General features: G+C 38.8%; 1 protein-coding gene across 6 annotated transcripts in view; it reads right to left on the bottom strand.

The window, feature by feature from the left end:
* ATP7A (ATPase copper transporting alpha) overlaps positions 1-25,905 on the bottom strand; it is a 212,110-nt gene that overhangs the window by 109,911 nt on the left and 76,294 nt on the right. For 5 of the 6 annotated variants that reach the window (XM_064278581.1, XM_064278577.1, XM_064278578.1 and 2 more), the window contains 3 exons: positions 6,983-7,472; positions 5,529-6,254; positions 778-981 (listed from right to left, as the gene is read on the bottom strand). In XM_064278581.1, the coding sequence (XP_064134651.1) occupies positions 778-981; positions 5,529-6,254; positions 6,983-7,472 (1,420 nt within the window). Of the gene's footprint in view, positions 1-777; positions 982-5,528; positions 6,255-6,982; positions 7,473-22,706; positions 22,777-25,905 lie in introns of all 6 variants that reach the window. The other variant, XM_023551429.2, reaches the window with a different exon arrangement.

Raw genomic sequence — 25,905 nt, 5'->3', positions numbered from 1 at the left:
TAATCACATATCTGTATGGTTAACAAATCCATCACGCTATATCGTAAGGTCTATGAGTGAAAAATTTATAGTCTAAAATGTTTAAGCGTAACAATAAAAAGTGTTGTAGATTTTATAACCTAAAATTAAAACGTGTATACGATATTAAGCAACTTTTGAATATCTTTACTCCAAAAGCACGATGTAATTCATAAATTTTGGTTTTGGTTTGATACTTGGTCCTGGTATGGTAATAGTGAAACTCTTAGGGATTCTAACCCATAAAATCCATTGCAGTCAAGTCAATTCCAACTCATAGCCACCCTATAGGACACAGCAGACCTGCCACATAGGGATTCCAAGGAGTGGCTGGTGGATTTGAACTGCCGACCTTTTGGTTAGCAGCCGTGCTCTTAACCACTGCGCCACCAGGGCTCTGCTAGGGATTCTCGTTATTAATTTTAAGCATAGCTTTATTAGAAAATTTATATTTCTTAAAATCCATCCAATCTAGGTCCATAAAGAACAGTAATTTTGTGTACTTCCTTTTGCTATTTTCCCGCAAATTTCATTACTGTTAAAATGTGATCGTGACATAAAACAGATAGGATCTTTATCTAAGGGAACATAGCACTAACAAAAACTGACTGTCAGGAAATCAGCGTTGTCCTGCACATTGCTGATATCTTTATGAGGCCTTGGCAAGAATCATAAATATGGTTACAAAACACGTAAGAGAACAAAAAGGACAGAATCCCTAAACCAGTGCATTAAAAACAGGCTTTAAGGATTTCTCACCTTCTTCTCGTCTTAAATTTCGTTCAATGTTTGCTACACAGGAAGCACAAGTCATGCCAGTGACCTGTACATAACACTTAGAAGTCTTTGCCTCCTCCTTGTCATGAACTGATGTCATCGTTTTAGCATAAAATTCATTGGCTGAAGCCAAAAGTGGCATTTCCAATGAGGGCTGAGTTATTAATACAGATGGCTCATTCACATCTAGTGGAAAGGAAAAGAAGATTCTTTTCATTTGCAATATTGATCATTCTCCAGCTACATCCTTGTTATTCATCACAATCCACACCTCTAGGTACTGTCAATCCATTCATTCAAAACCAGCAAGGACCTACTTAAGCCTTCAGCTATATGTTATCTTTACAATTTCCAGGCAATGACTTCCAATTTCAATACTACCCACCCCAGTTCCCAGGAAAATCTGAGCTAAACTGAATAAGTAAAACTTCAGTTATATCAAGTTCTTCCAGCCAATATCTTCCCATTCTCCGCAGAGAGTAGTTTGTTAATGGATACCTTATATTTTTGCAATGAATTTTTATCATCATGTTAATAATTTGCATACTGACATAAAGCAATTTGGGATATATTACATGGGACAAAATGCAATTTGTAAAACAGTACTGCAGTGAGATGTCATTTAAATTTTTTTGTATGCATGTATTATGAGAACACAAGAAAGCCTGGGAGGCTACATACCAAACTATTTATTAACTGTGGCTACTTCTGGAGAGTGAGGTTAAGGCAGGAATAGAATGACAGAGAAACAAGCAAATTTTCTTTCTACAGAAACTTCTGTACTATTTGAATTTTTAACACTAATATATATAAAAAAAATATATAGTACCTTTTAAATATAAAAAGGTCTTTGTGGACAATGGAAAAAGAGACAAGGAGTAAGTTAGCAGTAAGGTTCATTTTGAGCAAAGGAGTAATCAGAGAATCTCTACTTAAAATGTTTGTGGACTGTGGAAGAATGGGAAGCTCCTATTATCCTAGAAACTTCCCTGCAGTCTCAAAAAATGTCTTTTTTTGTTTATCCATTGCAGTATTCATCGCCTCCCACGAAGGCAGAATTATTCTCTATTGTGTACCCATGAAGCTACAAAAAGAAGCTAAAGATATTCTCCTCTCCTATAGGGAACAGGAGAAACAACAGGTGATGTTAAAATTTCCACTAACCTACATAACTTGTTCTTTCTTCACCTTGGACAAAAACTGGATCAGATCTATTTGACAAAGGAATCCCTGCATAGCAGAGTTGGATTTTACGACACTAAAGAAGAGGATTTTTTTTTTTACATTTTTTATTATTGTACTTTAGATGAAGGTTTACAAAACAAACTAGTTTCTCATTGAACAGTTAGTACACATATTGTTTTATGACAACCCCACAACATGTCAACACTCTCCCTTCTCAACCTTGGGTTCCCTATTACCAGTTTTCCTGTTCCCTCCTGCCTTCTAGTCCTTGCCCCTGGGCTGCTGTGCCCCTTTAGTCTCGTTTTGTTTAATGGGCCTATCTAATCTTGGGCTGAAGGATGAACCTCAGGAGTGACTTCAGTACTGAGTTAAAAGTGCATCCAGGGGCCATACTCTCGGGGTGTCTCCAGTCCCTATCAGGTCAGTAAGTCTGGTCTTTTTTTGTGAGTTAGAATTGTGAGTTAGGTATCATTGCAGATTGACAGGGAAGTGCCAGAAATTTGAGCTGGATTCAGAAGAGGACGTAGAACAAGGGATATTATTGCTGATGTCAGATGGATCCTGGCCGAAAGCAAAAGATACCAGAAAGATGTTTACCTATGTTTTACTGACTATGCAAAGGCATTCGGCTGTGTGGATCATAACGAATTATGGATAACATTGCAAAGAATAGGAATTCCAGAACATTAATTGTGCTCAGGAGGAACCTGTACATAGATCAAGAGGCAGTCATTTGAAAGGAACAAGGGGATTGTCATGGATTGAATTGTGTCCCCCAAAAATATCTGTCAACTTGACTAGGTCATGATTCCCAGTATTGTATGGCTGTTTACCATTTTGTCATCTAATGTGATTTTCCTATGTGTTATAAACCCTATCACTATGAAATAATGAGATGGATTAGTGGCAGTTATAATGATGAGGTCTACAAGATTAGATAGTGTCTTAAGCCAATCTCTTTGAGACATAAAAGAGAGAAGTGAGCAGAGAGACAGGGGAACCTCATACCACCAAGAAAGTAGAGCTGGGAGCAGAGCATGTCCTTTGTACCTGAGGTTTCTGCTCTGAGATGCTCCCAGACAAAGGGAAGACTGATGACAAGGACCTTCCTCCAGAGACGACAGAGAGAGAAAGCCTTCCCCTGGAACCGGTGCCCTGAATTTGGACTTCTAGCCTACTGGACTATGAGAGAATAAACTTCTCTTTGTTAAAGCCATCCACTTGTGGTATTTCTGTTAAGCAGCACTAGATGACTACGACAGGGATAATGCATGGTTTAAAGTCAGGAAAGCTGTGCTTTAGGGCTGTATCCTTTACCACACTTATTCAATCTGTATTCTGAGCAAATAATCAGAGAAGCTGGGCTATATGAAGAAGAACGTGGCATTAGGATTCGGGGAAGACTCATTAACAACCTGTTATATGCAGATGACACAACCTTGCTTGCTGAAAGTGAAGAGGACTTGAAGCACTTATTGATGAAGATCAAAGACCACAGCCTTCAGTATGGACTGCATCTCAACATAAATAAAATAAATATCCTCACAACTGGATCAATAAGCTACATCATGACAAATGGAGAAAAGACTGAAGTTGTCAAGGATTTCATTTTACTTGGATCCATAATCAACACCCATGGAAACAGTAGTTAGGAAATCAAAGGACGTATTGCATTGGGAAAATCTACTGTAATTAGTTACATAACTTTCAACCATTATTTAAAGCAAGAAATTTTAGAAGGACACAAGGTGATTACGAACCCAAGAGACAGAAAGGGCCACATGAACCAGAGACTACATCATCCTGAGACCAGAAGAACTAGATCGTGCCCGGCTACAACCAATGACTGCCCTGACAGGGAATACAACAGAGAACCCCTGAGGGAACAGGAGAGCAGTGGGATGCAGACACCAAATTCTCATAAGACCAGACTTAATGGTCTGACTGAGACTGGAAGGACCACAGTGGTCATGGCCCCCAGACCTTCTGTTAGCCCAGGACAGGAACCATTCTTAAAGCCAACTCTTCAGACATGGATTGGACTGGACAACGGGTTGGAGAGGGATGCTGGTGAGGACTGAGCTTCTTGGACCAGGTGGACACTTGAGACTAGGTTGGCATCTCCTGCCTGGAGGGGGGATGAGAGGGTGGAGGGCGTTAGAAGCTGGCAAAAAGGACACAAAAAGAGAGAGTGGAGGGAGAGAGCAGGCTGTCTCAGGGGGAGTGTAATTGGGAGTGTGTAGCAAGGTGTATATGGGTTTTTGTGTGAGAGACTGACTTGATTTGTAGACTTTCACTTAAAGCACAATAAAAATTATTTTAAAAAAAGAAATCTTATTATAGTATTTTTCAGTTTAATTCAAGGCTGGGATCAATTCTAGTTCAAATCAAGTTCACATAGGTAAAATCCACTGAATATATACTTTGGGTCAGTTCTGGAGCCAGTTCAATTTAAATGCCTCAATTTAAAACCATGGTTAAAATCATTCTTTTTATTTCTATCTTTTTTCTTTGTAAAATAATATTTAATTCCTCCTATTATATAAACAAATACATATATATATATAAAAAATACTTGTTAAAAAAAAACCATGGAATACACAGGAAAGTACAATGGAAACAAAAATCACCCTTATCCTACCACCCAAAGATTAACACAAAACCCACTGCTGCCAAGTCAATTTCGACTCAGTGACCATATGACAGAGTAAAACTGCCCCATAGGGTTTTCAAAGTTGTAATCTTTATGGAAGCAGAACTGCCACATCCTTCTCCCATGGAGTGATTGGTGGGTTCAAACCACTGAACTTTTAGTTACCAGCTGAGTGCTTTAACCACTGCGCCACCAGGGCTCCTACCCAAAGAAAACCATTGTTAAAATTTTGGTTTGTGTCCTGTCAGGAATTTTGTTTATTCGTAATACATAAATATTATATTGATGGTATATATTTATATCCATATTTTTATAAATTTTTTATCATACCGTATCTACAGCTTTTTTACTTTTTTTTTCACTTTGACAATATGTATCTGGCACTTTCCCATGGCGTTGCTGTTAGTTGCTGTCAAGTCGATTCCAACATGGCAGCCCCATGTGTGCAGAGTAGAACTGCTCTATAGGGTTTTCAAGGGCTGTGACCTTTCAGCAGCAGATCTCCATGCCTGTCTTCCAAGGCACCTCTGGGCAGGTTTGAACTGCCAACCTTTCAGCTAGCAGTCAAGCACTTAACTGTTTGTACCGCCCAGGGAATCCTGTCATGGCATTAAGTATCTTTTAATGATACAGTTTTTTATGGCTTCATAGTATTTCATCATAGGAATTAACCATGATTTATTTATTGTTTCTAGATTTTTAAATATTATAAATAATAATGCAATCTTTGTATTCTTATGTATCTTTGTATACAGATGACTATCTCCATAGGACTTATTTCCAAAAAGTAAAATTGGAGTATCTATAATTCATTTTTCTATGATGAAAGCCAACGGAATCAGCAAAGTATAAATAAATGAGTGTTAGAGGAATCAAAGAAAAAAGTAGTAATTACCTGGCAAGGTAGCATCAAATCCCATGTTTTCTATTGCTTCTCTCAAGGTTTCTGGAGAGTTTAGCAGGGGATCATATTCAATAACGCCACTGCTATTTGCAAGGGAGACTCGTATGGATTTTACACCTGCCTTTTCTGATATGACACCCTCAATAGACTGCACACAAGAATTACAAGTCATGCCACCAATGTTTATCACAGTTTCTTGAGTCAGAGGTTGGCTAACTATGTTCAAAGGAATTTGTTGATGATACGAGCTGAAAGGAGAGCTTGGGGTACTCTCAACATCACTTGTAATACTAACACTGTATTGCCCTGGTGATACTGCCTCTATAGCCTTTCTCAGGGTTTCTGGAGTGACTAAGCTTGCATTGTATTTTACAGTGGCAGACCTATTCTCTAAAGAAATTGCTATGCTGCTTACATATTGGAGTGTAGATAAAGCACTTTCAATATTTGACACACATGATTTACAATGCATGCCATTTATGATAAAAGTGGCTGTTGAATCATTGGTATATGATGGACTCCTTTGCTCTGATCCTTCTGAGTATCTGACGGGCGTGTTCTTTAGACGTTCTACATCAATAGCTCCCAATGTAAGGTATTTGGGCTGCTTTTTGATGAATGCTGAAAAGCCCACAGCTTCAATCTGCTTTTTTATTTCCTCTGCTGTGATGAGATGAGGTTGATAAATAATGGTAGCTTCTTGGTTGTCCAGAGAGACTAGATAAAAATAGAGAAAATCATTTAATTTAGTTACTCCTGGGCCACTTAAGAAAACATTCTGTACACCAAATCAATATAATAAATACTTGTTTCTCTCTCATTCTTCTCATCATCCTTTCTTAATATACTTTTGTTAAAATATTACTGACATACCAAAAAACCAAACCCACTGCCGTCGAGTTGATTCTGACTCATAGTGACCCTATAAGACAGGGTAGAACTGCCCCATAGGGTTTCCAAGGCTGTAATCTTTACAAAAGCAGACCGCCACATCTTTCTCCCACAGAGCAGCTTGTGGGTCGAACCGCTGACCTTCTGGTTAGCACCCGAGCACTTAACCACTGCACTATGATGGCTCTTTTTATTATTGACATAGACTGAAGAAAAGTAAAAGATATGACCACTGTGGCTATGGTCTCCAAGTTTACATATACCTGAATAAAGATAAATTAGAGGTAAAGAGCATCCCAGGCATGTTGTGTTAAGAAACTTGCACTCTATGAATTCAATTCCAGCAGCCGTTTCTGCTAAACTTCAGTCTGACACTCATGTAACCTTTAATTATAATCATTAACTTTACTGTACTTCAAACTTCAATGAAGCAGTGAGCATTCAAGTTCCATGGATCCAAAACCCATGCTTAAGAAGAAAGCAAAAAGTTTAAAGGCCAAAACAGAAAACTAAGCCTTACAAAACAATCAAACCAATAAAACCGGACATATTACCTTTAATTCGCTGAACACCTTGCAGTTTCCCAATTTTTCCTTCAATGGTGCTAGTGCACGAGTGGCACGTCATACCTTCCACCTTCATTTTCAGCAAGATTTCACCTCCTTGAGCCATACTGTAATCTTCACAAGTTCCTGACTTTTTCTCCAGAGTTCCAATATCTAAACTAACACCCGGAACCAGTTCTATTATCTGACTGGCATTCACTATAGAAGGGATTATTGTCACCACAGCAGTTCTTTGCTGAGGGGAAATTTTAATGTCTGCCACACCCTTGGTCTTGAGCAATGTACTTTGGATATAGTCCCATGGCGGAGCAAATGAAGCACTAACACTTAGAAATACAGTGTCAGTCAAAACAGGGAGAGGGTTAGGATTGTGGAGAGTGGCATCAAAGCCCATGTCATTAATAGCTTCCTGTAGAGTCTTTGGAGTCTGTAGTTTAGGATTATAAATAATAGTTGCATTTTTTTCTTCCAGTGAAACCTTTTGGAAGGAAATTTCAGAAGTCAGTTTAGTGAAATTATATGATACAGGACTTAAAAATATCAATCACCACACCACATTCAAAAAGGATGCAACAAATATTCAACGTAAAGAGTTTCTCTATTAGTTTTCATCTTTCTTGTTTTCTTTACAAAACAAACACAAGATATCTTATATACCTATAAGAATGGTAATCCAACACCCATTCCTGATAAAAACTCTAAATAAAATAGGAATAGAAGGAAATTTATCAACATAATAAAGGGTATCTAAAAACCGAGGAGCCCTGGTGGTGCAGTGGTTAACCGTTTGGCTACTAACCAAAAGGTCAGCAGTTCAAATTCACCAGCCGCACCTTAAACACCCTATGGGCCAGTTCTACTCGGTCCTATAGGGTCACTATGTGTCAGAATCAACTCAATGGCAATGGTTTTGAGGTTTTTTTTTTATATAAAACCAATAGTCGACAACATTCTCAACAGAGAGAGGCTGAAGCATTCCCCCTGAAAACAGGAACAAAGCAAGGATGCCCTTATTACCACTCCTATTTAAAATTGTGCTGGATGTCCTAGCTAGAGAAATAAGACAAGAGAAAGAAATAAAAGGAATACAAATTGGAAAGGAAGAAGTAAAACTATCCCTATTTCCAGATGATATGATACTATACAAAGAGAACCCCAAAGGTTCCACGAGAAAACTACTGGAACTAATTGAAAGATTCAGCAGAGTAGTAGGATCAACATGCAATAATCAGTTGCAATTCCTTTACACCAACAAATAGAACTTGGAAAAGGAAATCAGGGAAACAATACCATTTATAATAGCCCCTAAAAAAAATAAAACACTTAGGAATAAATCTAACCAGGGACGTAAAAGACTTATACAAGGAAAACTACAAGACACTACTGCAATAAACCAAAGGAGACCTACATAAAAGGTAAAACATACCGTTCTCATGAATAGGAGGACTCAACATTGTGAAAATGTCAATTCTATGCAAAGCAATCTATAGATATAATGCAATCCCGATCCAAATACCAACAGCATTCCATAAAATGACTAATCACCAGCTTTTTATGGAAAGGAAAGAGGCCCTGGATAAGCAAAGCATTACTGAAGAAAAAGAGCAATGCAGGAGGCTTCACATTACCTGATCTCAGAACCTACTGCACAGTCATGGTAGTCACAACAGCCTGGTACAATGACAGACATACAGACCTATGGAACAGAATTGATAACCCAGACATAAATCCATCCACCTATGGTCACCTGATCTTTGACAAAGACCCAAACTCCATTAAATGGGGGAAAGACAGTCTTTTTAACAAATGGTGCTGGCAAAACTGAATATCCATCTGTAAAAAAAAAAGAAACAGGACCCATACCTCACGCCAGACACAAAAACTAACTGAAAATGGTTCAAAGCCCTAAATATAAAACCTAAAATGATAAAGATCATGAAAAAAAAATAGGAACAACGCTAGGGGCACATAAATAGAATACAAACTATAACTAACAATGCACCAACACCAAAAGAGAAACTAGATAACGGGCAGCTCCTAACAAACATTTATGCTCATCAAAAGACTTCACCAAAAGAGAACCTACAAACTGGGAAAAAAATTTTGGCTATGACATATCCAACAAGGGTGACTACAAGGGGGAAGAATGAGAGAGTTTTTTGGGTTGATGGGACTATACTGCATCCTGATCATAGTGATGGTTAAACAAATCTATACATATATTAAAATGTTCAATGGCCAATGTGGCTAGTGGTTGCCATACTGGACAGGGCAGATATAGAACATTTCCAACATCACAGAATTTCCTATTGGACAGTACTGCTCTAGGTGCTACATTTTTTCTGATAAAGTACCAACCTTGAAAAAATCTGGAATAGGTATTCTACTCTCTTTAGGTGTAAATACATTGTATCTAGTATCTCTTAAACAAGACCTGGTTTTGAACTAACTTTTTTTCTAAAAAATGTCAATTTATTAACATATCCAGTGAGAAATTGTTCTAATTTTAAAAGCATAAATCTCTGTCACTGGAAAGTTTGCTACACTTTCTACTGCTCTAGCCTAACTTTTATTTATAAGACATATGTAAATAAACTATAAAATACTATACAAAATAAGAATTCATATTATCCTATGATGTTTCCATGCTGCAAACAGGAAATAACTTCCTTATTTGTAACTTCTACTTATGTGTTTCAAAGCTGGAATCCTTGTCTTATTCCTGCCTTCAATGAAAACACTTTTATTGCTTCACCATTAATCATGACATTTTATTTAAATTAATTATTACACCTATTAAGAATAACATATAATAGATTCTATTAACTATATCTAGCCCTGAAAAAAAATCAGCTTTTTCTGAAGTGTTGTGATTTTTTGTCGGGTAGTTTTGATAACCTTAAAGAAATAATTTCTTGATTACATAAACTATTCCAGAATAGGAAAAAAAAAAAAAACGATAGAAAGGATTGATGCCTTTGAATTGTGATGTTGGTGAAGAATACTGAATATACCATGGACTGCCAAAAGAATGAAGAAATCTCTTTTGGAAGAAGTACAACCAGAATGCTCCTGAGAAGCAAGGATGGTGAGACTGCGTCTTACATACTTTGGACATGTTGTCAGGAGGGGTCATTCCCTGGAGAAGGACATCATGATTGGTAAAGTACATGGTCACAGAAAAAGAGGAAGACCTTCAGCAAGATGGACTGACACAGTGGTTGCAACAATGGGCTCAAGTATAACAAGGATTGTGAGCATAGCGTGGGACCGGGCAATGCTTTGTTCTGTGGTACATAGGGTGGCTATAAGTCGGACCCGACTCGATGGCACCTAACAAGAACTGTCTCAATATAAATTCCACTGTTAAATATCGAAAGAAACAACTGTGTGTATATTAATAGAATAATACTCTACCAGTGCTTTTAATATTTTTTTAATATAGGACACTGAAAATTAAAATATCATAAGAAACCACCAAGCTCTATTAACACTTATCTTATTTGACCAACCTAAATAAAGGTCACCACCTAAAACTATTAAGCCAATTTATGAACTAGCAAGAGATAATTCTAAGTGACACTAAGATGATAGACTAAAACCAATCTAAAAATTCAAAAATCAATTTTTTTTCTCCTTTTTTTTAAATTGTACCTTAGATGAAGGTTTAGAAGGTTTACAGGACAAACTAGTTTCTCATCAAACATTTAGTACACACATTGTTCTATGACATTGGTTAACAACCCCACATGTCAACACTCTCCCTTCTCAACCCTAGGTTCCGTATTACCAGCTTTCCTGTCCCCTTCTGCCTTTCATTCTCTGCCCCAGGGCTGATGCACCTCTTTTGTTTTGTTTTGTTCCATGGGCCTGTTCAATCTTTGGCTGAAGGGAGAACCTCAGGAGTGACCTCATTACTGAGCTGAAATGGTGCTCGAGGGCCATACTCTCAGGGTTTCTCCAGTCCCTGTCAGGCCAGAAAGTCTGGTCTTTATGAGTTAAAATTTTATTCCACAGTTTTCTCCAGCTCTGTTAGAGCAGTCAGTGGTGGTAGCCAGGCACCACCTAGTTGTACTGGCCTCAATCTGATGGAGGCCATGGTAGATGTGGTCCGTTAGTCCTCTGGACTAATCTTGCCCTTATACCTTTAGTTTTCTTCATTTTTCTTGCTCCTGAAGGGGTGAGACCAGTGGAGTATCCTAGATGGCCGCTCACAGGCTGTGAAGACCCCAGACGCTACTCACCAAAGTAGAATGTAGAACATTTTCTTTATGAACTGTTATGCCAGTTGAGCTAGATGTTCCCTGAGACCATGGTCCCCACAGCCCTCAGCCCAGAAATTCAGTCCCTCAGAGAGTTTGGATGTGTCTATGGAGCTGCCATGACCTTGCCTTGTACAGGTTGTGCTGGCTTCCCTAGTACTGTATACTGTCTTACCCTTCACCAAAGTTACCACTGATCTGTTGTCTATTATGTGTTCTTTGATTCCCACCTCTCCCCTCCCTCATAACCATCAAAGATTGCTTCTTTTTGTATGCAAACCTTTACATGGGTTTTTACAGTACTGGTCTCATACAATATCTGTCCTTTTGTGATTGCCTTATTTCACTCAGCATAATGTCCTCCAGATGCATCCATGTTATGTGATACAGATTCAGTGTTGTTCTTTAGCACTGTGTAATACTCCATTGTGTGTACGTACCACCGTTTGTTTATCCATTCATCTGTTGAAGGGCATCTAGGTTGTTTCCATCTTTTTGCTTTTGTGAACAATGCTGCAATGAACACAGGTGTGTATATGTCTATTCATGTGACAACTCATTTCTCTATGATATATTCCTAGGAGTGGGACTGCTGGATCATACAGTATTTCTATTTCTAGCTTTCTAAGGAAGCACCATATCATTTTCCAAAATGGTTCTATCATTTTGCATTCCCACAAGCAGTGCATAAGAGTTCCAATCTCCCTGCAGCCTCTTCAACATTCGTTATTTCCTGCTTCATTGATTCGTGCCAGTAATGCCGGAATGAGATAGTGAGATGGTATCTCATTGTGGTTTTGATTTGCATTTCTCTAATGGCTAGAGATCACGAGCATTTCCTCACGTGTCTGTCGGCCGCTTGAATATCTTCTCTGATGAAGTGTCTGTTCATTTTCTTTGCCCATTTTTTTTTAACTGGATTATCTATCTTTTTGTTGTAGAGGTGTTGGATTTTCTTGTAGATTTTAGAGGTTAGACCTTTGCCTGATTTGTAATAGCCAAATTTTTTTTTTCCCAGTCTGTACGTTCTCTTTTTACTTTTTTGGTGAAGTCTTTTGATGAACCTAAGTGTTTAATTTTTACAAGATCCCAGTTATCTAGCTTATCCTCTGGAGCCTGTGTGTTGTTGGTTGTGGTTTGTATCCTGTTAATGCCATGTATTAGGGCCTCTAGTGTTGATCCTATTTTTTCTTCTATGAACTTCACAGTTTTTGGCTTCATATTTAGGTCTTTGATCCATTTTGAGTCAGTTTTTGTATATGGTGTGAGGTATGGGTCCTGTTTCTTTTTTTTTTTTTTTTGCAGATGGACATCCAGTTTTGCCAGTACCATTTGTTAAAAAAGAGTGTCTTTTCCCCCATTTGATGGACTTTGGGTCCTTGTCAAACATCAGGTGACCATAGGTGGATGGATTTACATCAGGGTTCTCAATTCTGTTCCATTGCTCAATGTATCTGTCATTGTACCAGTACCAGGCTGTTATGACTACTGTAGCTGTATCGTAGGTTCTGAGATCAGGTAGTGCGAGTCCTCCTACTTTATTCTTCTTTTTCAATAGTGCTTTACTTACCCAGGGCTTCTTCCCTTTCCATATAAAGTTAATGATAAGTTTTTCCATCTCGTTAAAAAATGTTGTTAGTATTTAGAGCAGTATTGCTTTATTAACACTTACCTTATTTGACAAACCTAAATAAAGGTCACCACTTAAAACTATTAAGCCAATTTATGAACTAGCCAGAGATAATTCTAAGTGACACTAAGACGATAGCCTAAAACCAATCCAAAAATTCAAAATCAAATATTTTAAGATGAAAAAGATGCAGAGATTTCATTAGTTTTTTTTAGTTGTAGTATTATTGTCCATGAAGTAAGCTATCTTTAAAGTGAGTGCTTCTAAGAATTTTCATTTCTAATATATTTTCAATTTGCTTTAAAAAATTATACAACTAATGCATGATTACTTTTTCATTATAAAAATTAAATACAAAGTATACAAAGGAAGTACTGAAAATCCCTCTCCACACCATTCCTCCACTGTTAGATTTTTTATCTTGGATTTGACCCTTCTTTAACATTTGGGAAAAAGTTCAACTAAATCAGAAATCTAAGCCTCTCTGAATAATTGATTTTACATCTTTATGGTGAACTATTATTACCTAGGAATTTATAATAATCAAAAAGCCTGTATTGTCCTGATATAGTGTTGGTAAGAGAGCATCAGTTTGAAAAACAGTGCATTAGAATGTCCAATGCACTATCATTTGCCTTGGAAAAAGTTAGAAAACAAAAATAAAGTCCACTGATAAGGGAACTATTTAAACAGATTATAATACAGCCATACAATTGAATGCTACGCCAGAATAAAAAGACTAGATTAAGATCTGTGCACTGATAATGGAACAATATCTAACATACATTTAGGAGAAAAAAGCAAGGTGTAGAACGATTGTATAGTATGCTTCCATTTATATGAAAAGAGGATACACACACACACATACTTACAGATATACATGCACATAAATAATTTTATATTCACAGTTTATTTCTGAAAGGATATATAACACTGATAACTAGTTGTCTTTGGGAAGAAGATTTTACTATTTGCATGTGCTACTTTTTTAATAATAAAAAATCGTTAATTTTAAGGGGGCAGGGAATGTATTTATTGACACACAGAATGAATTAAGTAACTGCTAGCATCTAGGAAGTCATTTTTTTAAAGAATACTCTATATTAAGTGAATAGACCACAGCCTTTATCTGAGTAAGGGGGAAATCACTCAGAAAGTTACCACTGTTAAGTTTCAGGGGCAAAGTAATTAATTAATAGGGCATTAAACTTTGGAGTCATTCAGTACTTACATCTAATTAGATTTGTTTTTATATTTCTACTTTCAAAAAGGCCAAACAATCCCAGAGAAAGGCCTTCACATTATCTGCCCATTTTATCTTTCCCTTGAACAGACCACTGGGTGATTAAATTAAGTTTCAGCTTAATCCCTTTAAAGTTCACAGTGTTGGCATTGTCAGGACAAACAAAAATATGACACTAATTTACAGCACAATTTGACACAATTCTCGAAAGGGTATTTAAATGCTGGAGCTGAAAAAGAAAATAAATTTCTATACCCAAGATTACAGACTTCTTGACTATTTTCTTTCATTATATTCTGTTAAAGCTCAAATACGTTCCGCTGTTGTATTTTTCAATAACACAACCTCATTCAATTTAGCACCACAATTATATTACTCCATATCTGAGTTTTAATTCAAACACTACCCAAGAGCTCCTTGACTTAGTGGAAATAATGGTTTCCACAAATCTGGTTTCTAAATGACTGCACATTAGTCTTGTGATCTCAGGAATTATGATCCAGAAATTTTAAACCTTAACACTAACTTTAAAAAGTGATCAAAATTTGTGTATCATTGGGTTGAGCTACATCCTGACTATACGTTATGTTTGGACAAAGACAATTTTCTATATGGTGCCTAGAAAGAGGTTTAATCCAGGTTTTGTGGCTTCTGAAACTTAATTTGAGGGCCCCTCTTTAGGAAAAAGAATACAGAACTGTAAATAACAAAATTCTGTACAAATGAAAATATGTATTCTGAATACATAACAAAATCGTAAATTTTTAAAGCTGGATAAATACCATAAAAAAGAAAAATAACAATTTTATCATAATGCTTGATACACCTCTACAGAAGCCCTGGTGGTGCAGCAGTTAAGCATTCAACTGCTAACTGAAGGGTCAGGGGTGTGAACCCACCAGCCACTCCAAGGGAGAAAGATGTGGCAATCTGCTTCCATAATGATTTACAGCCTTGGAAACACTATGAGGCAGTTCTACCCTGTTCTATACGGTCACTGTAAGTGAGAACCAACTTAACAGCAACGGGTGTGGTTTCTTTTTTTCTTTTTTATAGCTCTATAATGATTTTTCCCTACATTTCTGGTTGCATACTGTTTGCCTCTTCATTTGACAATAATTTCATAAAATCATTTTCTATATAGAGAAAATAAAGAGAATTTAGTCTTTCCTCTAGATCAAAACGTTTTTTAGTAATAGATTAGAAACGTTCTTTTCAACATCACAATTCGATACTGGTAAATTTTTAGGGCTGTTGTCAAATGTGGGAAATATTCTATCGCATTCCTTTCATAAAGGAACTGTAAGATTTCAGGGTATTTCAAGTTTACTTGTGCAGTGCTTATCTAAATACTGTCTGAATTGATAACACTCATTTATTGGTTTTACACTGAGCCCTGCACCTTCAAGTCATGACAATTAATGAGTAGGCACAGTGGGTGGTAGGAGTATTCTTTGAAGCTTACCACCCACTGGCAAAAACTAATAACCACATATATCCGACTAATCCCAAATTCTAAACTAAACATATCCGCATCTCAACCTCCCCTTAGCCGGATCATCAAAATGCCCATGGCCATTCCAACACCACCCAACACAAAGAGGAGATGGAACAAAAGTCTAAGTGGAGATAGACAGTGGTCTTAAGGAACTGCGGTTAAAATATTGTACTTTTGCAAACTGTAGAAAAATACATGACCTGGTGAACACATTGCTAAGACTCATTCCAGGGCCTTAGAAGGGGTCGATGCAAGTGAGGGGATCTAAAACTTAAGCTTCATTAACTTCACAGTAAATGTGTCCCTGAGCCTAGAAGACTTAAAAAAGAGTAACCACTGAGTAGATTCCAACTCATGGCGACCCCACGTGTCACAGTAGAATTGTGCACCATGGGGTTTTCAATAGATGATTTTTCAGAAGTAGATTACCAGGCCTTTCTTTCAAGGTGCCTCTAGGTAAACTCAAACTTCCAACCTTTGAGTTAGCAGCTGAGCACATTAACCGTCGCACCACCCAGGGACTCCAGAAGACTTAATACTTACTAAAATATTTTATAGGAAGGAAAAATAAAGGTCACTAATATATCCTATTTGACTGAAGGGGTAGAGGCAGAGCTGGAAAAGGCAGAGAAAGTGTCTGTTTCCTTTTATTTTCAGCAATCAAATTATGTCTGTGCCCTGGAAAGTACAGCCTTGAGTATCTGTCACTGAGATTTGTATAAATTACTGTCGGTTACACAAAGTGCTTTCACATTATCTGGCTGCTATTCTTCCTTTACAGTTTAATCAAAATTCAATTGCATTTGTCTGACCTTAAGCAGATCTTATTAACTAGAGGTAAATTCTGGGAAGATGCAATAGAAATGGCAGCCTTACATATGAGTAGGGTACGATAGGTTTTTTTGTTTTCTTTTTGAGGAGGAGGGGAATCCATACAGGAATGTACTTGTAAATATAAAAGGAGAGTTCAGTCTCTTAATTATACATTGCTACCTTGGCAGAAACAAATATTCATCCAAAATAGCTTCCTAGGCAAAAGAATTATGGGTTTTGGAAAATATATTAGTTGTCACTGGACAGTACCTAAGTTTTGTCACTTGGAGAAAAATTATGTGAACTAGTTTCTAGATGGTAAAATAGCCTTACTGTAATTAGCACAGATACAACTATATACTTCGGGAGGTTCAGCTTCTACTCCAGCACCCAGCACCAACCACCTTTGATCAAGTGGAGGTTTAACTGGTTTCATTTGCAGCTAAATCAACTGCAGGTGTCACACTTATTAAAATTAAACTCATTTTTTAAAGCTTTAGGATTGAAGGTTGCAGAGCTGCTTTGCTATCCTCTTCTCTAATCAACAAACTGCAAAATATCCACCCACTTTTTTAATAGTTATGATTAGAGAAAAAATTACAAAATGTTTTTATAAATTTGAAATTTAAATGTTTTGCAGATCAACTCATTTGGAAAAACCTGCAGTACAATAAATAAATAAAACAGTTACCTTTCAACTCAGCTTTTCAACTTAGCTCTGTCCCGAAAGCATATTAAAGGCAGCTATACCCTTTTTTTTTTTTTTTTAACCCTTGGGGAAGTGGTCAATTCAGGAGCCTCTAAGGCTGGAGTTATACCAAGACAAATGGAGAATTTAGAAAGAAAAAAAAACCCTACCTTTGGAGCATATTAAATTGAAAAATTCACATACAAGAATTTACATGGATATCTACAGGACAGAAAACTTAGGAAAAAACATACCACACTATGTAAATAAAGCTTTGCTAGCCACAACCATCAACAAAGTCTTAGCTGATCAGAGGGTATTGTTAACAAATAAACACTGTTTTTCCCCTATATCAGTTGCCTCAAGTTGATTCAGACTCACTGCTATCCCATGTATGTCAGAGTACAACTACGCTCCATAGGGTTTTCAATGGCTGATTTTTCAGAAGTAGATTGTCAGGCCTTTCTTCCAAGGCACCTCTGATGGACTTGAACCACCAATCTTTTGGCTAGCAGCCAAGTATTAACCATTTGTGTAACCCAAGGACTCCTTTTCACTCACCAAAAAAAAAACCAAACCTAGTGCCATCAAGTCGATTCTGACTCATAGCGACCCTATAGAACAGGGTAGAACTGCCCCCCTAGAGTTTCCAAGGAGCGCCTGGAGGATTCAAACTGCCAACCCTTTGGTTAGCAGCCGTAGCACTTAACCACTACGCCACCAGGGTTTTCACTCACAGAAATAGTAAAATGGATAAAGCTTACGAGGCCTTGTATGGCCAAAATGAATGTAAAACTCAGACATGGGATAAAAAAGTTCAGATATGGAAAAAAATCACCTACAGTTCACATTAAGAATTGCCCACATATCACCACCACAATTCAAATGACTTTTGGATTAAGGGGATTTTGTATCAAACTTCATAAAGAAGCACTACAGAACTCGGCTGCTAACCAAAAGATCAGCAGATCAAATCCACCAGCCTTAGAAACCCTGTGAGGCAGTTCTACTCTGTCCTACAGGGTAGCTATGAGTCGGAATCAACTCGATGGCAACAGGTTTTTTGTTTCTGTATATGCCAATTAGCCAATTTTTTGTAATAAAAACTAAGCAAACTGAAGTTAAATTGCTCAAAATCTTATAAAAAGTCAAAATCAGACAAAAACACTGTAGAGACTGGAAATTTTAAATCCTGTACTTCATTGAAAAGCCAAAACCAATTTCAAATCTCTGGAGAATAAATCAGTAAAAATTAACGTTTAGATTAAAAATAACTAAAACCACATTGATTAAAGGTAGGGTGGCACAGCTGATTATTGTAGTTGCTGTCAGTAAGTTGTACAGCTGTAAAAAGTTGAACTGACAAAAGTTGTGATAGGTATTGACATGGACTAAATTATATCCCCCCAAAAATGTGTGTATCAATTTGGCTGGGCCATGATTCCCAGTATTGTGTGCTTGTCCTCTATTTTGTGATTGTAATTTTATGTTAAAGATGATTAGGGTGGGATTGTAACACCCTTGCTCAGGTCTCATCCCTGATCCAATGTAAAGGGAGTTTCCCTGGGGTGTGGCCTGCACCACCTTTTATCTTACAAGAGATAAAAGGAAAGGGAAGCAAACAGAGAGTTGGGGACTTCATACCACCAAGAAAGAAGCACTGGGAGTACAGCATGTGCTTTAGACGTGCAGTTCCTGTGCAGAGAAGCTCCTAGTCCAGGGGAAGGTTGATGAGAAAGACCTTCGTCCAAAGCCGACAGAGAGAGAAAGCCTTCCCTTGGAGCTGACACCCTGAATTTGGAATTTTAGCCTACTCTACTGTGAAGAAATAAGCTTCTCTTTGTTAAAGCTATCCGCTTGTGGTATTTCTCTTATAGCAGCACTAGATGACTAAGACAGATATATTTTCAATGACAAAAACAAACAAAAAAAATAGTAGCTGCTGAGGCTGCTTATGTACAACCAAACACCTCATGGGATTTGATTCCTTGGTTTGGTGGTTCAGGGTCATGGTTTCATGGGACATCCCACTTAATTGGCCTGATAATGTGTTTAGTGCATCTGTCCTACCTCCTAGTTCATTGCGTAGTGCCTGTGGGTCTTAAAAGTTTGCAAGCAGCCATCCAAGGCACAACAATTGGTCTCTATTCACCTGGAGGAAGAAGGAGAGTCAGGAATAGGAGGAGGATATGAAATGTGTGGAAATGTGTGGCTAATTGCCTCCATGAACAACTTCCTCTGTTAAGAGACGAAAATAACTGAATGGTGCCCGGCTACCACTGCTGAACATTTTGATCAGAGATTCCACAGAAGAATCCTAATCAAAAGGGGGGAATACACAACAAAATTTCAAATTTTCATGGACTCTAGACTTTCTGAAGCCATAGAAGGTGGGTGAACCCCTAAAACTATTTTCCTGAGATAATCTTCAAACCTTTTTTGTTGTTGTTAGGTGCCATTGGGTTGGTTCTGACTCACAGCAACCCTATGAAACATTGCCCAGTCCTGCACCATCAGCACAATCATTGCTACATTTGAGTCCATTGTTGCAGCCACTGTGTCAATCCATCTCAAAGAGAGCCTTCCTCTTTTTCACTGACTCTCTGCCTTACCAACATGATGTCCTTCTCCAGGGACTGGTCCCTTCTGATAACATGTCCAAAGTACATAAGACAAAGTCTCACCATCCTCACTTCCAAGGAGCATGCATGCTGTACTTCTTCCAAGACAGACTTGTTCGTTCTTCTGGCAGTCCATGGTATATTCAAAATTCTTGGCCAATACCATAATTGAAAGGCATAAATTCTTTGGTCTTTCTTATTCATTGTCCAGCTTTCCAATGCACACAACTGAAAACATCATGGCTTGGGTCAGGCACACCTGAGTCCTCAAAGTGACATCTCTGCTTTTCAAAACTTTAAGGAGGTCTTTTGCAGCAGATTTGCCTATTGCAATACATCATTTGATTTCCTGACTGCTGCTTCCATGGGCATTGAACCCTTAAACCAAAAATGTCCCCTGAAGTCTTAAAACCAAATAGTTTAGCTTAACTAGTAAAAAGTTTGCCTTGAACATGATGCTCTTTTAAGAATTACCTACATGGGATCAAATTGACAACAGCAACTTGAAAGATTAGATTGGAACCTTGAGGGGCAGTGTGTTTATGTTAATAAGGGAGGAACAACTCAGAAAAGGAGTGTTATTACAAGAATGTAATCAGTGTTCCTAAGTCATACATGTAGAAACTGCTGGATTGGTATACGTTACGCTGTGTAGATTCTTAACGATAAAATAAAATTTAGAAACATAAAAACAATAACTAAAAAACAGAGCTCCCATAAATATCCGATCTGGAGACACACACACAAAAAAAATGTTCTAGTTCCAATTCAATGATTCATACATGTAAGAATACAATGAGCTTTTGCTATTTAGAAAGAATACACTGATCCTATTTTTAAATCCTGTGTTAATCTAATGTCTAATTGGACAAAGCTCCCTTTCAAATAGGAACATTTGCTCTGGGTAAAAAAAAAAAAAAATTTTTTTTTTTTTTGCTCTGGGTAGTATGTATCAAAATGTATTTTTTGCATCTGGGTCTCAACTAGTCATAACAAAATCACTCTGGGATTGATGCAAGCTGATCAAGTTCCAAAGCGGCATTTACTTTCCACCATCACTGGAAAAAATACTGCATGTATTAGACATCTAGTGCTGCTGTAACAGAAATACCACAAGTGAATGGCTTTAAAAAAAAAAGAGAAATTTATTTCCTCACAGTAAAGTTGGCTAACAGTCCAAATTCAGGGCGTCAGCTCCAGGGGAAGGCTTTCTCTCTCTGTCGTCTCTGGAGGAAGGTCCTTGCTATCAGTCCTCCCTTGGTCTGGGATTATCTCAGTGCAGGAATTTCAGGTCCAAAGGACATGCTCTGGTCCCAGTGCTGCTTTCTTGGTGGTATGAGGTTCCCAAGTCTCTCTCCTCACTTCTCTCTTTTACATATCAAAAGAGATTGGCTTAAGACACTACCTAATCTTATAAACCTCATCAATATAACTGCCACTAATCCATCTTATTACAGCATAGTGATAGGATTTACAACACATGGGGCAATCACATCAGAAGATAAAATGGTAGATAATCATACAATCATACAAGGGAATCAAGACCTGGCCAAGTCGACAGATATTTTTGGGAGACACAATTCAATCCATGACACTGCACAAAGGCAAAATTACAGAAAACCTCCAATAAATAGAACCACCACTGATAAAAAAAAAAAAATTGTTTTAATGATGGTGAAAACTTAAATAATGTACTAAAATAATAAGCAGATTATAAAAACGAGGACACACCTCTGCCAAAATGACTTGTCTGGGGATTGACTCATTAAGCTCTGGCAATGAAAATAAACAGCTTCAAGAACCCACAACTCGAAGTATAATATTTAACAAAAAGCTTCCACATATTATTGCCATTACAGTAGAAATTCCCAATCTTTTGGCAAAAAGATTGTTAATTTCTTTAGACCCTTAGATACAAGTTGGAGACAAATGGGAATGAACAGGTGGGGAACCAAACTGAATGAGGCATGGGAAGGACTATTAAAATTAGCTACACAATCAGTGTTGAGAATCCTGGACAGTGTCAAGGGAAGAGGAGGCACTAAGGGCGGCTTAGAAATGGCAACTGGCATGGAGATCTACTGGGAAGTTCCAACTCACTAGTTAAGGACCTTAACAGAGTAGAACAGGCAGGAAGGCCTGAACCAACTCTTAGAAAAAAAAATTTTTTTTTTTTTTAGTATCGCTAAAACCCATTATCAAATTCAATTGATAAGAACGTCATGAAAGTTAAGAGTAAGGATTTTCCTAGGTGATGGGTATAAGGGGGTTCCTTGTATTGTTCAAATTTTGTGGATGCTTGAAATTTTTCATTAAAAATAAGTATTCTCTGACCAAGTGAGGTTTATTCTGCGAATGACTGGTTCAACATTCAAAAATCAATCAGTGCAATTCACCATACTAAGAGACTAAAGAAAAATCATATGATCATCTCTGGCTGCAAAAAAAATTTGACAAAATTCAACATCCATTCATGATTTAAAAAAGAAGAAACTCTCAACAAACTAGAAATAGAAAGGAACTTACTTAACCTGATAAAGGACATCTACAAAAAACCCATAACTAACATAATAAAAAAACAAAAACCAAACCCGCTGCCGTCGAGTCAATTCAACTAACACAATACTTAATGGTAAATGACTAAATATTTTTCCCTAAGATCACGAACAAGGCAAGGATGCCCACTCTCACCATTATTTAAAATTGTTCTGGAGGTTCTAGCCAATTCAATATTCCAAGAAACAGAAATAAAAGACAGATTCAAAAGGAAGAAATAAAACTATATTCTGTGATGACATTAACTGTTTATGTACAAAATCCTAAATAATCTTCAAAAAAGCTAATGGATTTAATCAGTCAGTTTAGCAAGGTTGCAGAATACAAAGTCAACATACAAAAATGAACTATATTTCTATATGCTTATAATGAACAACTGGAAATTGAAATTTAAAAGGTACCATATACACAGGGCAGGGCCAGGATGGCAGAGTAGTCAGATGCTTTCTGTGGTCCCTCTTACAGCAAAGACTAGAAAAAACAAGTGAATCAATTATATATGACAATCTAGGAGCCCTGAACATCAAAAGCAAACTTGAGAAATTGGACTGAGTGACGGGGTGGGAGAGACAGTCCAGAAGCAGTGAGGAGTTGCCAGACCTGACTCGGGGGGAACCGGCACTCTGCAAGTCGGATCAGCTGGCGTGCTCAGTGGGGCAAGTAGTGGTGCTTGGGATGCATTTTCCACATCGGGAGAGACCCAGCGGCGGAGAGTCTACTCAAGCCTCCAGAACCAGTGAAAAGCAATGATCAATCAGCAAAAGATAAGTACATGCATTTAACCTACTGCACAGATCGAAAAACATCCCCTTTGGGAAGAACCTCTCTCCCATTTACCCGCCCTATCCCTGCTCTGCACTGGGTCCCTGGCTGGCTTCAGTGATTGCTGTACCCCCTGGGTTGGAAGTTGGACCTGTCATGAGCCCTGAGCCATTCTCCTGGTCTTGGAGAGGAAGCAAATTAACAAACAGGAAGAAAATAATCTGCCAGCACCCCTAAGCCAGGAACTCAGGGCAGGCACAGCTCCTTTGCCTAGGCATAGACATAAGGGCTCCACGGACTCTGAATGCCTTTTACCCTTGCATAGACCTGTGTGAGCCCATTTCAACAATGCAAGCCCTCATCAGCACAGAACAACAGGGTATATACCCGAAGCCTAATTTCAACTCTATCAGCTATATGGTAGAGTGGCAGATTCATGACATTTGACACCTCTCTGCCCATTAGGCAGGGTCCTCATCTACCCACATCAGAGGCCTGAGGACTAGTGGCTCCACCCATGCCACCTAGCCACCCAGGACAGGGGTCCAAGAATAAGTGCTGCCTCCCAGTCCTTGGAAACTCTGGTTGCTTAGTAGTGATGAAGAGCTACAGCTGCTAACCAAAAGGTCGGCAGTTCAAATCCACCAGGCGCTCCTTGGAAATACAATGGGGCAGTTCTACTCTGTCCTATAGGGTGGCTATGAGTCGGAATCAACTCAATGGCAACAGGTTTGGGTTTTTTTGGGGGGGGTTCCCAGTCCTTACACCTAACAAAATTTGGTGCCCATAGTCCAGCTGCAAAACCCAACCACCCACGCACTCTAGGGAACAGGAACATGCTTTCCTCCCAGACATTCAGTGGCAGCCATTAGCCCTCTGCCTTACTCAGTGCGTGACCCTCTACTAGCCAGATAGCTGCGGCTACTCTGATCATCCCTGCCCATCTAGGATCGTAGGTGAAAGCCTGCACCACACACGTGGTTACCAACTACCTGGACCCCTGAGCCAAATCCATACAAGAAAAGCAGACTCCTGGGCTCACATACCTAGTAACAGATCTAACCACCTGGTGACAGAACGTTAGAGCTTCAAAGGTGCCAATAATCAAACTAGCTCACATGAACAGCCTATATGGGCATATCGAAACAAGAATCTAGGACACAGAAAACAAACAATAAATAAATACAATAACTTATTGGCGGCTCGGAGACAACAGCCAATATCAAATCACATAAAGGGGCAGATCATGATGGCTTCAGCAAACTCCCAAAATAAAGAGCCAAGAAATCTTCCAGGCACTTCCAGCCAACATGGCACAATAGACAGAAGCACTATGCCGTCCCTCCACATTAAAGACCCAAAAAACTAAGTAAAACAGAGACAAACGTCATTCCTGGAACCCAAAACATCAAATGAAGAGATAAAGAACTCAGCCAAACACCGAATAAGAAACTGAATAAGAAACTGACAGAGGGCTGAAAGCAAGGACAGATATGTGCGGAGGTTCCTTATCAACTAACCCAGCACGGATTCGCCATATTGGACTCCTGTTGGAGATCTTCAGACAGGGAGGATGGGAAAGCAGCTTCATGGAGCTCCCAGCAGGAGATAGATCACCCAGTAACTAGCGATAAATGCTTTCCCGCCCCCAATCCTCTCCCCGCTGCTCTAACTCCAAGCTTTCTGGCAGGCTGTGGTGTCTTGGCTGGCCGGAAAGTGCATGGTCCATGCTGCTTGGATTCGCCCCACCCACAACGCAGATCAGTGGGCTGGGAGTACAGGAAAACAGCTTCACGAAGTTCCCAGCAGGAGACAGAGCACCGGTAACAAGCGATATACACTTTCCTAACTCCCACCCTTCTTCCTCTCCCCCTTCAGCCTCCTCTGCTTCCAGCCAGCCACAGTCTCTTGGCCAGGAGGCAACTACTTCCACCCCAGGCAGCTTGGATTCACCCCGTCCACACTGGCCAGGTCCCTGAGCTGCTGTTGCTTCTTTCTGTCTCTTTTGGTTTCTTCCGTGCATCCCTCCACCTCCCCCTCCTTTCTCTGGAACAACTGGCACTAGTTGCCACCTTTGCTTCTTCTTGAAAGGCTGTGAAGCCCCACTTGACTGGGGACGCACTCCCCCAACCTGTGACACCACACTGGTGGGATCCCTGGGGCTTTTTTTTTTTTTTTGCTTTTTTTGCTTGTTTTGTTTTCTTTTGCTTTGTGTGTTTGTCTTCTTTCTCTTTTCGCACTTGTGAGCTCCTTCTAGTAAGGCTGTACTGCACAGCCTAGGAGCCACTTCCCCAATCTGCGCAGTCACGTAGGTGGGATCCCTGCGGGAATTTCTTTTTTTTTCTTTTTTCCTTCTCTCTTTCCCTTTCTGTCTTTCCTCATTTCTCAGTTCTTGTCTGTCTACACTAACATTCTTCTCCTGTCTCCTGGATACATGGTTCTGTGTGACATCTATACCCCCTCTAGTCAGGCTATGCTGCGCAACCGGGGAGACTTCCCTGGTCTTTGCGGCTGCACTGGTGGGACCCCTGGGGGCTTTTCTTCTTCTTTTTTCTTTTCCAAATTTTTATGTACTTATTTCTTTTTCTTTTTCCCTTTTTTCCTTTTTGCTTCTCTCCATTTCTCAGGTTCTCATCTCTCCACTCCAATGGCAAGCTCCCTATGCCGTCTTTTTCTTCTATTTCTTGTTGGCTCTTGTTTCTCTCTCCTCTTTCCCATACCCATACTAGCTCCATACATCACAACCTCCCCCCTTTTCTGCCTACCTCCATCATGTGCTGAACATCACACCTCCAAACAGCACCGGCACAGCCTACCAGAACCTGCCCAGCACTGATT

The sequence above is a fragment of the Loxodonta africana genome, chromosome X (genome assembly GCF_030014295.1).
Source record: "Loxodonta africana isolate mLoxAfr1 chromosome X, mLoxAfr1.hap2, whole genome shotgun sequence".
Lineage (NCBI taxonomy): Eukaryota > Metazoa > Chordata > Mammalia > Proboscidea > Elephantidae > Loxodonta > Loxodonta africana.
This window is presented reverse-complemented; position numbering and strand designations above follow the sequence as displayed.